At 57.3% G+C, this 12,985-nt stretch overlaps 1 protein-coding gene across 6 annotated transcripts in view; it reads left to right on the top strand.

Moving 5' to 3' along the window:
* The window catches only part of LDB3 (LIM domain binding 3), a 70,091-nt gene that overhangs the window by 1,093 nt on the left and 56,013 nt on the right, over window positions 1-12,985 (top strand). For 3 of the 6 annotated variants that reach the window (XM_074382185.1, XM_010340553.3, XM_010340556.3), the window contains exons 3-5: window positions 9,709-9,860; window positions 10,405-10,480; window positions 11,718-12,085. In XM_074382185.1, coding sequence (XP_074238286.1) covers window positions 9,709-9,860; window positions 10,405-10,480; window positions 11,718-12,085 — 596 coding nt within the window. The remainder of the gene's footprint in view (window positions 1-9,708; window positions 9,861-10,404; window positions 10,481-11,717; window positions 12,086-12,985) is intronic. The other 3 variants (XM_039477787.2, XM_010340555.3, XM_010340557.3) reach the window with 1 other exon arrangement.

The following is a 12,985-nucleotide window of genomic DNA, read 5'->3' as shown; positions in this document are numbered from 1 at the left end:
TACTGCCTGGCTGGAGACAGCAACACCGGAAAGGCAGAAAGCTAGCCACGCTCCCAAGGAAGTACTCAGGAGCAGGAACTGATGAGAGACCAGCACCTAGACCATAGCAGGCGCTCACTCAGTATTTGTCAAACAGAGACTCCCCAGCAAGGCACTGGTAGACACTGAAGACAGGGCTGAAGGCCCCAAGGCTCATGGTGAACCGTGAGGCATACAGGGCAAGGACAACCCTGCCTGGTGGCTGAGCGCCTGGCGGTGCTGCCCTGGGCACGAGGTGGGACGAGGAGGCTCCCAGGCTGTCACTGGAGGGTAATGGGTGGGCAGGGATATCTGGGCTACTGCCTACCAGGAGGACAAGAAGACAGTTTCTTCTCTGGGGCCTTAGGGACTTGGCTGGGGCCTGGGGGCTAGAGGAAGGGGTTGGAGGGGAGGCACTTAAGCAGGCAAGGCCTGAAGGTGCTTGGCAGAGGTGCCAGGGAGCCTGGGCAGAGGGTCAGGAGCCAACAGCCCCACTGGAGGAACAGTCCCTGTTTTGGAACTTTGGGTTCTATGGGTAATTGGGGGGACCCCAGAAGTAGAAGCCCCACCCAGGGGTGCCGTGAGATCCTCATAATAGCCATAGAGGCCACATGCTTCCAGGATGGGTGCTGGCCTGGCTCTGGCACAGGGAACAGGCTCTGCCCTCTGTCATTCAGCTGGAGATGTAGCTAGTGCTAACCTGGAGACTCCACCCCTCCAGACCAACTGCCCTGGAGACCACAGGGTCCTGGACACCCACAGCCTAGCACATTTTGCATGATGTGGTGGCCTGTGGGCATGTGAGCCCAGCGGATTCCCCACCACCCCGCACAGCTCCCACCCCCATGGTTGCAGGCCTCGTTCCTGTACAAGGTGGAGCTCTCTCATAGGTCCTGTGGCCTCCCCTGCCTGGGCCTGCGCCCGCATCTGCCCCAGCTCTACCATCTCGAGGCCTCCTGCTGGTGCTCTCTGCCCTATCCCTCTGGGTGCAAATTGGCCACCAGGCCCAGTGGCACTCAGGATAGTCAATGACCTCACCCAGGGTCTATGTGCCACCTGGCCCCAGCCAGCCAGGGGCTTAAATGGCAGTCCAGAGGCCTTAAGCTAGATAGCAGGAGGAATGTCTTTACTGCGGGGAGGGGGTGTGTGGGGATGTGCTGGATCCAGTGACTGGGGGGACTTTTAATAATAGAACCCGAAGTTCAGGCAGGGCACTGGGGGATGGGCATAATGGCCTCTCAGCTTCCTTTAGGGGTATACTCCAAATCACTTGAGCCATGGAGCAGGCTGGACTGGGTGCTGGAGCCCTCCCCAGGGCTTGACGCTTGTTGAGAAATTCTGGTGGTGGGCTGCTGGTAGCCTGGCCTTGTGTCCTGGTTCAGTGCCACCGGCCAGGCAGGCCTTGCAGAAACAGCACTACCATCCCACCAGGGCCGTAGGATTTCCTGGCTCACCAGGCCCTTCTGCACGAGGGACATCTCCCTAACGGGGAGGCACGGCCAGAGCTCTCTGGAAGAAACCCACTCCCACCCCAGCCAGGACCTGAGCCTGTGTCATAGGGCGCCGGAGGCAGGAGTCTGCGACTCTGTGGGGTGGGCAGGCAGGTGAGGCTGGGATCATCACCTCGCTTCAGAGCCTGGCAAACTGAGTCTCGACTTTGCTCACAGGACAGGGATGACCATGGGTGGATCTCCTGTGTCCTGGTCACTCCAGACTCCCACGCCGGCCCACTCAGCCCTCTGACTGGGACTACCAGAGAGGCACTTGGGGAGGCCGGTCCCCTCTCAGCTGCAGGTGTGCACCGCAGCTCCTCCTGAAAGGACACAGGCCACCTGCAAGCTGGGTGGTGGCTCCCAGGGGCCCATGGCAGCAACCTTGGGGCAGTGGCAACCCCTCAAGGCCTCCCTTCAGAGGGTCTCTGCTTGCAGCTCCGCAGAGGAGAAGGGGGTTCAAGAGGTAGCGTGGGAACGGAGGGTGGTGGGGAAATGCCTTTATTTATCCTAAACAGGTGTGGCTGGGCCTGCAACATGAGCTGCCCTCTCACCCTACCCCAGCCAGTTCTCCAGGAAGTGGGGAAGGGGAACAGCCCAGAGAGGGAACAACTCCAAAGGCCCAGCCCCGACTCTGTCCTGGCAGCTGGCCAGAGGCTGGAGCCAGGTTTAGGGCAGGCGTCCCCTCCGGCCGCATGCGGCCCCCTGAGGCCATTTATCCAGCCCCCCACCGCACTTCAGGAAGGGGCACCTCTTTCATTGGTGGTCAGTGAGAGGAGCACAGTATGTGGCGGCCCTCCAGTGGTCTGAGGGACAGTGAACTGGCCCCCTGTGTAAAAAGTTTGGGGACACCCGGTCTAGGGTCTCGCCTTTGTTCCTTTTATGCCCAGGCTTTGGGGAGAGGAGCATGCTCTGTTAGGCTCGGCTGCTCTCAGCTGTGTCGCCTCATTTACATGCTCAGCCTCAGTTTTTCTCACTTTTAAAATGGGGATAGCGGCCTGGGCACGGTGCTCATACTTATAATCCTAGCACTTTGGGGGGCCAAGGGCGGCAGATCACTTGAGGTCAGGAATTCGAGATCAGCCTGGCCAACATGGTGAAATCCCCGTCTCTACTAAAAATACAAAAATTAGCCGGGTGTGCTGGTGTGCACCCGTAGTCCCAGCTACTCGGGAGGCTGAAGTAGGAGAATTGCTTGAACCCAGTAGGCAGAGGTTGCAGGGAGCTGAGATCGAGCCACTGCACTGTAGTCGGGGTGACAGAGTGAGACTCCATCTCAAAAATAAATTAATTAATTAATTAAAATAAAACGGTGCCTTCCACACCTGTGAGAGCTCTTTCTAACAGGCACTTGTGAAAACTTTCCACATGTTGTCTACCAGGACTGGTTGTGAGGCTGGTCAAGTGGGGGGCTGAGCCTGGGCCCAGGAGGAGCCTGCCTCTCTATGGAAGCCCTCCGTCCCTAGGGCCTCAGCTGCCCTGCCTGCAGGCTCACCTGGAGAATCAGCCCAGAGGCCTTTCCTCCTCCTCTGCTGGTTTCGGTTCCAGTATTTATCAGACTCTCCCAGCTATGATGGGGACATGCTGAGGACAGAGGGTCTCTGGAGAGAGGAAGGGGGACGGGCTGAGACTATTCTGGGGTAGCTGTGCCTGCAATTCCTGGAATTTCGGGGCTGCTGGAGCACGTAGTGTTATTTCTTGGGCAGCTCTTAGCAGTGCTGACAGGCCGTGCTGTTTATAGCTGCACTGAAGGTCAGGCAAGCCTCCGAGGGCTTCTGTGGGGCTGGCAGGGGCCTACCCGAAACATCCATCTATCAACAGGGGAAGATAAGCGGCCAGAGGCTCAGAAGCTCACAGCTGGGCAATGCATTCTTAGAGGTCCCCCAGGCCAGGTCCTCCCTGCCACTCAGAACTGCATCTGGCTCTGCGAGGGCTCCAGAAAGACAGGACTCGAGGCTGGCTGGGTCCTGGGGAATGAACTAGACCCCTGGAGACCCCCAGGCCAGGACGCAGGGCAAGGGCAACCGCATGAGCAGCCCCAGGGCTCCGTGGGCTACAGGCATTGCAGGATAGCCAGTGTCAGGACTGCAGGGCTGTCTGAGGACCGCTGGGCCAGGCCCTGCAGGGGACCCCTCTGGTCTGGGGGCTAGATCCACAGTACCCTAAGTCTTCTTCCTTTTCTACATGGTCCCCTCTCATCCAGAGGCTGCCCCTGACTGCAAAGACCCTCCCCCACACCAAGCCCTCACCCCCAAACACAGCTTCAGCCAGACTCCACCTCTGCTCAGGACCCACTCTTGGACGCAATAATGGACCTTGCTGGGGGCCCCTCAAAGCCAGTGCCCGTGAGGGCATTTTACTGGCCACAACCAAGACACAGATGGAACTGTGGACCTGGACAGGAGAAAGAAAGGCAGGAGAGACTCAAGAGACGCAGGAGGAAAGCCAGGGGAGGTGTGGTCAGCTAGAGAGGGGGCAGTGATCCCTGCCTTTGGACCCAGGAGGTCGTTGATACACGTGGAGTAGTGGGGCCAAAGGCAGGTGGCTGTGTGTGAGCAGGTGGGATGCAGTGGCCGTGGGGCCAGGATGTGCAGGTCACTTCTCAGAGGAGTCTGGGATGCAGAAAGGAGACACCCAGGAAGGCAGGCAGGTTGAGACTTATTTACCAGCCAGGGTGGGGGTGGGGAGTGGGTCCGTGGGGAGATAGAAGGTTCCAGTGAGAGGCTGAGCATGAGCAGAGCCCCAGGGGAGGCCAGATGGGAAGGGAGCGAGCAGGGCAAGACAGTAATTTAATCGTACAATGAAAATGCACTTTGGGCCCCCCCAACCCAGGCAGGCAGTCTGGGAGTGTGTGGAGGGGAGCTGCTGGAGCTCGTACCCTTCCTACCCATCTGCTGCCTGCCCTCAGCCTCCACCCACCACATCAACACTGGCAGATCTAGCAGGGGAGGAAGGCAGGGGCCTGCCTGGTTTGAACACTGGGAGTGAACGATGGCCAGAAACTTCTGCAGAGCCCAGCTGCTCTCCCTGCTGCCAGGGAACTGGGGAAATAGGAGCTGGCGGCATGGGTGCGTCTGAAGCCCCGCTGGCGCCTCCTTTTACCTGGACCCTGGACAGAACTTTCCTGCCCTCCCCCTAACACCCAGGTCCCTCTAGGGCCAGTAGGCTGGCTCAGAACTGGTCAGTCAGAGCTGGCCCCTCAAGCCCCACCCTCTGCCAGCTGCGGATCTTGTTTCCTGTGAAGCCCAGGGATGCAGCCTGCCAGCCTCGTACCTTCTGGGGGTAGTGGATGGGGTCAGCACTGTGCCTTCTGGATTTGGAGTTTTCCTGAAACTCTCTCAGCTCTCCACTCTCCTTACATAATCCCCTGTTTAACGATTTGATCCTCACAACAATACCGAGAAAGGCATTGTCACCCTCTTGACAATGGAGGGCTTGGAGGCGGGCACTGAAGCCAGGAGCTGGCTCATACTGGCACCTGTGCTCCTCCTTTGCTGCCTCCCCGCCCCCGGTCCCCAGTATGCACAGGTGGCTCTGGCACCAACTCTCCCTGAGCTGCCCTTGGGGGTACCCTAAGACCTTGGCTCAGCAAGGCAGAACGGCTCCTAGGGGTAGGGGGCTGATCTTGGCCTCCAAACACCTGCAGCCTGTCTCGGAAGCTTTGGAGACAGGAGCTGGGTGCCCCACCCTGAGGCCATTCTAGGCTCTGCTCAGGGTTGAGTTTCCAGGGTTTAGAGGGGCCCATTGGCTGGAGAAGACTAATATGTGAAGGGGAATGAAACGCTCATTCAAGGGAGATATTTAAATGCCCAAAAGGAAATAGATTAAAAAGAAAAAGAAAATCACAGCTCCAAGAATTTGGTTTTTTTTGGGCCCTTTGTGAAACACAGAAAGGAAAGAGAAGGATGGAGTCAGACAAGAGAGATGCGGAAGCATCATGCCTAGACTGCACTCTCCATTAGCCCTGGGCTCTGGGCAAGGGTCTGAGGGTGCCCCCTTTCCACCCACACAGGCAGACTGCTCCTGTGATCAGGTGAAAGCACCGATGGCTCCTGGTCATCCATAGGACTCCTGCCTCCATCCTGCCTGGAGCACCTCCCTAGAGAAGGATATCAGCACCCTCAACCCCAACCCTGAGGGATGTTGGGCCCTGCTCAGGGCAGCCAAAGGCCAGGCCAGCTGAGCCCTGACAAGCAGACACGGCAGCAGGGGAGAGGCGCCAGGCAGGGGATCCAGCTTGGCCACTCCCCTCTGGTCAGAGGCTTGGCTACTGACCAGACCCCAGTAGGCTGAGCTCTCCCTTGGGACCAAGTATCCCCCCACCCTCCCCAGCCCATACCTGAGGATGAGGGGGAGCCAGTCAGGTCCAGGTGAAAGGAAGTGTGGAGACCTGAAAGGGAGGGCTGGTGCCAGCTGACCCACACCTATGGGAGAAAGAAGTCTCTGAGGTGACTTCTCCAGAGGGAGAACATTCAGATGGTCCTATAGAGGGCCCCGCTGATCTGGCTGTCCCCGAACTCTTTTGTATGTCGTTCTGGTGCCACTGCTCACACTGTCATCATGATCTTCTGGACACAACTCCCATCCTTCCTGGTAACGTCTCCTCTGTGACTGAGGCCCCCGCCCTTCTGCATGGGGTCTGCAGCAGCCCAGCCCTGCAGGGGGATGACCCCTTCTCTGTAGGTGGTTAGAAGCATTTGGGGGTGCCCTGCCATGAGAGAGCCTTGCTGTGGGGGTGTCCTGCTGTGGGGGAGCCCCATGGGCAGTTTACTAGGACAGAACAGGCATTGCAAAATTCTCCCTGAAAAGAAATACTCTGGTGCCTGCAGCTTTCTTTGAAATGCCCAGGAAATGAGATGGATTGATGGATGTGCAGGGAGCGAGTGTGATAAAGCAAAGTGAGTGAAATGTTATGGTAGAGCCATGGTGGCCACTGTTCAGGTGTGCACTTTAGAATGTCTTCTACTTTTTCTGCCTAGAAATTTGTAAAAATGTCTATAATAAAATGTTGGGGATCACATAGAGGAGTAGGGAAAGATGATTTTCTGCAGGACAGGCCTGGCTGTGCAGCTCAACTTGCCCCCAGGAGTCCCCTCTGTCTAGAAAACAGTTTTGTTTTCCTTTACTGATGTTGGTTTTTACCCTTTGTTCACCTCTACACTCAAGGCAGCAACACACTCCTGTCATTCACAGAGGCTATGGCAATGAGTTTGGAGGTAAGGGCTATGTGTATTTTAAGAAATCTCAAGTTGCTCTAAGACGCCCCTGCAAGAGCCTGGACTTTGCAAAGCAGACACTGTGGCTTCCTGGCAGTCCAGGCATTTGTCTCTGTGTTGTCCTTTCCTGTCTCTGCAGATTCCAGGGCTGGGGGCGGGGTGCTCTGAGCACAAGTTGACCAGTATTTTAAGAGAGCATCTCAAGCTGGGTATGCTGGCTCATGTCTGTAATCCCAGCACTTTGGGAGGCTGAGGCAGGTGGATCACTTGAGGTCAGGAGTTCAAGACCAGTCTGGCCACCATGGTAAAACCCCATTTCTACTAAAAATACAAAAATTAGCCAGGCATGGTGGTGTGTGCTTGTGGTCCTAGTTACTCGAGAGACTGAGGCAGGAGAATCACTTGAAACCAGGAAGCAGAAGTTGCAGTGAGCCGAGATCACGCCATTGCATTCCAGCCTGGGTGACAGAGTGAGACCATGTCTCAAAAAGAAAGGGGGGCACCATAGCCCCTAAGGCTGAAATGGCAGATTAACAGCATTTGGAGAGGGCTCTTCCTGTCTTGCTGTTATCACCCACGTAGTGTAGGGCAGTGTTTCTGTGACTGATAACGTGGCCGTGCAGAAACAATTCAGTTCCTGGGCTGCATCTGCAAAGCCCATCTAGGAGTGGGCTGGGCACTGGTGACTGGTGACTCTAGGGCATCCTGGTTTGGAAGGGGCTTCCCTGTGAGGGGCCTAGCAGGAACTTCCATCCATGTCTGTAAGCCCAGGGCCTGGCCAGAGCCACAGCCAGACTTGGCACCTGGGGCAAGGGACTGTCCCCAGAGCCTCTCTGGGCACCATCTAAGATGGTTCTCAGGACTTGGCCTGAATCTAGCTTCTGCCAGTGCTAGGAACTGGCTTAGTCCTTGGGTTGTAGCCAGAAAGGTGACTGGGATGTACCCAGAGAAGCCCAGAGAACTGGCTGGTGGGCATGTTTGGGAGGCGAAGCCAAGGAACACCTCCAGCCACAGCTTTCTGGGGATGGGGTCCAGAGCCTCCTCTTTCCTGTGATGTCACTGAAGGCCAGGTCTGCATGGCACTCCTCATGATGTCGTGGGGGTCGGGGACCTCCAACATGGTGTGGTGGGAGTCAGGTCATAAAGCCATTCTATGTGATATTAGCAGGGGCCAGTGCATTCCATGTGATGTCACAGGGGGTACAGCCAGAGTCGCTGGCATTCCATGAGGTATCTTGGGGGTGGGGCTGCTAATGTCACTAGGAGCCAGCCATCAAGCCATTTTAGGTGACATCATTAGACCCTCTGGAATTCTGCATCTCATGTGATATCACTGTGGGTGGGGCCACCACAGTATTCAGCATGCTATTACTGGAGGCCGGGTGTGCAGAATTTGGCATCGTGCGTGATGTCACCGAGAGTGCAGTCTGAGCCATGATGACATCCCCAGTAATGTTCCAGGAGGTGTGGCCTTCCTGAGATCCCATGGGGAATTCCCAGGGTGGAGTTGCAGTGGCATTCTGTGTGGTTACACTGAAGATGGGGCCTCCAGACTGTAACATTCTGTGATGTTATTGGGCGCAGGATTTTGGAACTGGCCCTCACACCTGCACCCTGCCTTCTGGCAGTATGACATCAACTACAGAACCCTAAGCCCTGCCCTATTTCCCAGCCAACTTTGCTCACGCAGGCAGGGTTGCTGGCTACCTCACCCTCTCCACATCTCCCAGGTAGCACAAAGCACCTGGGACTAAGATGCTTTTGAGTGGGTGCATTTATCCTGCCCTCCAGCCTGGCAGTGTCTCTAGGATGCTGCTGTGTCTTAGCTCCTGCATCTGTCTTTTCTCCTGGAGTCTGAAAAGTGCTCCATAGCTTTGCAGGCTGCAGGGGTTATAAGAAGCTAACCAAGATTACAAATAGCCAGCAATTTTTTTTTTTTTTTTTTTTTTTGATACGGAGTCTCGCTCTGTCACCCAGGCTGGAGTGCAGTGGCACAATCTCAGCTCACTGCAACCTCCACCTCCTGGGTTCAATCAGGGGTTCAAGTTATTTTCCTGCCTCAGCCTCACAAGTAGCTGCGACTATAGGCATATGCCACCATGTCCAGTTAATTTTTTTGTATTTTTGGTACAGACGAGGTTTCACCATGTTGGTTTTCACCGTGTTCAAGGCTGGTCTCACATTCCTGGCCTCAGGTGATTCACCTGCCTCAGACTCCCAAGGTGCTGGGATTACAGGCATGAACCACCACACCCGGTCGCCTGCAAAATATTTTTAAGAGACAGGGTCTTCCTTTGTCACCCATGCTGGAATTCAGTGGTGCACAATCATAGCTCATTGTAACCTCAAACTCCTAGGCTGTAGTGACGCTCTCACCTGCCTCCTGAGTAGCTAGAACTACAATCATGCACCACCATACCCTGCTAAATATTTTTAATTTTGTAGAAACAGGGTCTGGGCTATGTTGCCCGGGCTAGCCTCAAACTCCTGGCCTCAAGCAATTCTTCTACCTCAGCCTCCCAAAGTGCTGGGATTACAGGCATGAGCCACCATGTCCGGCAGCCTTCAAATCTTAATAGCTCAGCACAACAAAAGTTTCTCATTAATCCAACATTCAGTACAGTTCTCCTTAAACATCTCTCCTCCTTTCCATTCTCTGCTTTCAGTCAGTCAAGCAGGGAGTGTGCAGGATCACAAGGAAGGTTGCTAAGGGCAGACCTGGAAGGGGCATACATTTCTTCCACCCTCATTCTATCGGCCAGAGCTAGTCCCATGGCCTCAGTCAGACACGAAGCTCTAGGCAATGTGGTAGCCACATGCTGGGAAGAGGAACAAGGCTTGGTAAGCAGCTGGTACTGGCTGTAGCGAATGAAAGATAAAATGATGGCCTCTGCTGAATGCTCCCGGTGACTCTTCCCTAAGGACTGGCCTGTCCTCAGGACCACCTTCGTTATGCTCACCCTCCACCTCTGCTGTCCAATCAGATCACACCAGGCAGCAAGGCAGCCCAGTCCCAGCTCAGCCAGGGTGACCTCGTGGTGGCCATTGACGGCGTCAACACTGACACCATGACCCACCTGGAGGCCCAGAACAAGATCAAGTCTGCCAGCTACAACCTGAGCCTCACCCTGCAGAAGTAGGTGGGAGCTCTCCAGAGCAGGGGGTGGAGGCTTGGGTGTGGGCATGGGGCGGGGGCCAAAAGCGGGATTGTCCGAGAGCAATTGAGTGGGCCCAGACCTGGGCTACAGAACTGTGCAGGAAGGTAAGGACAACCCTGGGCCAGAGGAAGGACCAGGCTCAAGTTATTGTCAAGCACCTAGAGGCTGACATTACTGCCTCACTTTACAGATGAGGCTGAGAGGGTGGTCCTGGAGCTGCCTGTACATGGGCCATCAGGCCTGGAAGCCAGATCTTCCCGGCTTCCACTTTGCCCAGGCAGCCCCCAGTGACATAGCAGGGGCCCATGGATGCTGACCAAAGTGCCCGAGGGCCATGACTTCTCCATCCTTGTCAGGCCCAGGGCCTTCATGGGGAGATCCCCATGGGGTGGACAGTGGATGTGGGCCCTCTGGCTCAGCTGCCCGGCTCTCTCTTGCTCTCCCCTCACCAGCGCTGCCCAGGCAGGAGCTCCTGGCTTCAGAAGCAACTTCCTCACTTGATCTCATTTCTGGTTTCTGCAGATCGAAGCGTCCCATTCCCATCTCCACGACAGCACCCCCAGTCCACTCCCCTCTGCCGGTGATCCCCCACCAGAAGGTAAGTGCTGACTGTGGCGGCGGGGCCCGCTCAGCTGTGGTTCCTGGAGTGCTGGCCCTGGTCAGCCTGCCTGGTCTTTGGCTGGCCCAGTTGGGCCGATCCCTGCCCCTGCTGCAGCTGACCCTGGAGAAGTGAGGCAGGACCCTTGGGAGAGGCTTTCAAGCCACTCTTGAATACTGGATGTGGGAATGCTGGCATGGGTGCAAGCCACCCTCGCCATGCCTCGTGGCTGGGCTGATAGGAAACCAGCTTGGACAGCAGTATTCTCAGGGGAGGGGTACCCCTCCCGGCCAGACAGGGGACGAGCATCCAGGCTCTGACCCTCATCTGCCGAAGGGGCTGGGGCTGGGTGACTATGGCCAAGGCCAGCTTGAGGAAGAGCTCCCGGCATGGAAGGGCCTGCCAGCCGCAGGCTTTTCCCCCACCCAGATCTCTCCCTCTGGTTTCCACTTCCCCACCTGCCCCCTCCCAAGTGCGTGCCCCTGTAACCCTTAGGACGCGCTGGTGATGGCCTTTGATGCAGGCACGGGGGAGAAGGCAGGCCAAGCCCTGGCTCCAGACCTTACCACTGCCTGGGCCCTTCCCAGGCCTTGCTAAGCAGCTCAACCTGCTGCATGGGCTCACAGTGAACCCACCTGTCCAGTGGGGCAGATTGGGTGGGGTGGGGGTAGGGAGAAAAAAGAAGCTAACCAGGGTGGGGTAGGTCACAGATCGGGAGAGTGGGTGGAGGGCTGCTTGGAAGATGCAGAAGTGAACTGAGGACCCCAAATGTCAGCTACTCACTTCCTCAGCTTCCCTCTTCACCTCCCCGCCACCTGCCCACAGCTAGCCCAGGGATCCCATCTCACTGGCTGTGTGGGGTCAGTGGAGCAGGAGGCTGGGCTGTGCCCACTGGGTGCCACCCTCAAGGGCAGGGGGAACAGACACATAATGGGCCATCCCCTGAGCCCTGTACCCACTTCACTGGGCCCTGAGGACGGCAAGTTTGGCTTGACTTCTATGCAGGGCTTGGCACTCTGCCCAGCTGGATGCCAGTCTCAGGGCGGGCCAGGAGCCATGTGCCTGTGCGCTCCTCCGCCAGTGAGCTCCCTTTCAGGTGCCGCACCCAGGTGCTCTGGGCTTCAGGCTGTGGGGCTAGCACTAACGCATCTGTTTCAGGTCCACACAGGAGCGCTGTGACGCATGTGGCCTCTAACCGCTCTCTTCTCTCTCCCCTGCATGGCCTGCCCTGTGCCAGGACCCCACTCTGGACACGAACGGCAGCCTGGCGGCACCCAGCCCCAGCCCCGAGGCAAGGGCCAGCCCGGGCACCCCCGGCACCCTGGAGCTCAGGCCCACCTTTAGCCCTGCCTTCTCCCGGCCCTCCGCCTTCTCCTCACTCGCCAAGGCCTCTGACCCTGGCCCTCCATGGGCCAGCCTGAGGGCCAAGACCAGCCCGGAGGGGGCCTGGGACCCACTCAGCCCGAAAGCCCTGCCGGGCTCCAGCCAGCCAAGGCAGTATAACAACCCCATTGGCCTGTACTCGGCAGAGACTCTGAGGGAGATGGCTCAGATGTACCAGATGAGCCTCCGAGGGAAGGCCTCAGGTGCCGGACTCCCAGGAGGGTAGGTAACGGGCATGCAGCTCTCCACGCGTGGCCTGGGCTACCTGGGTCCTCGGTGTTCAGCAGACGCCTGGTCAGGTGGTCAGAGCGAGGCGCTGGCCCCAGTCCAGCCAGCCCCGAGCCCATGAGGCCAGCGATGATCCTGCGGCGTGTGCCGTGAGCCAGGCGCACCAGCATTTTATACAACCACCCTAGGGTGACATGTTGGATTTTGCAGAGAAGGAAACTGAGGCTCAGAGAAGGTTAAGTCACAGTCTATTTGTCCGGCTACCCCGTGACCAAGCCAGTCCCGAATGCAGGAGACTCTGACTTCCAAAACGTTCTCACTAGGCTACCCCCCAGAACAGGACAGCACAGCCTGCTGCCTTCATTAATGGAGTCCCCACTCCCTAGGAGGACGGAGGCAGGAGCAGGGGAGAGTTCCAGAGGTGGAAAAGCAAGTTCTCTGGGAAGCTGCCTGGAGAAGGGAGCCCCTGAGCTGTATATGGAGAGATTCTTGGGCAGTGGCATGCAGGGAGCGGGTTTGCAGGACTGACCTTGGCCAGGGTGGGCTGCAAGGAAGCAGGACCCAAAAGAGAAAGGGGCTGTGCAAGAGAACAGCAGCCTCACCCCCAAGGTCTGGGGGGACTCTGGGAGCACACAGCTAAAAGGACATGGGACTGGGGCACTGTGGAGAAGGCCAAGGGAATGGAGTCCCCACACTGGGCCTGTGTTAGCGCCGAGCCCTTCACGCTTGTTCTCTCACCCTGACTTCCGCTCCTGTCCTGTGCAATTGGCATAGTGCTCTCTGGTCAGGGCAGGCTGAGTTGAGGCAGTAGAGCCTAGTGGTTCAGGGTTTCTCCTCCGAATCATGGAGGAATCACACTGTCCATGTCTCAGGGTTATTGGGAGGATAAAGGAC

Source organism: Saimiri boliviensis, chromosome 12 (assembly GCF_048565385.1).
Source record: "Saimiri boliviensis isolate mSaiBol1 chromosome 12, mSaiBol1.pri, whole genome shotgun sequence".
NCBI classification, from domain to species: Eukaryota; Metazoa; Chordata; class Mammalia; order Primates; family Cebidae; genus Saimiri; species Saimiri boliviensis.
Note: the sequence above shows the minus strand (reverse complement) of the source record. Positions and strands in the feature narration are given on the sequence as shown.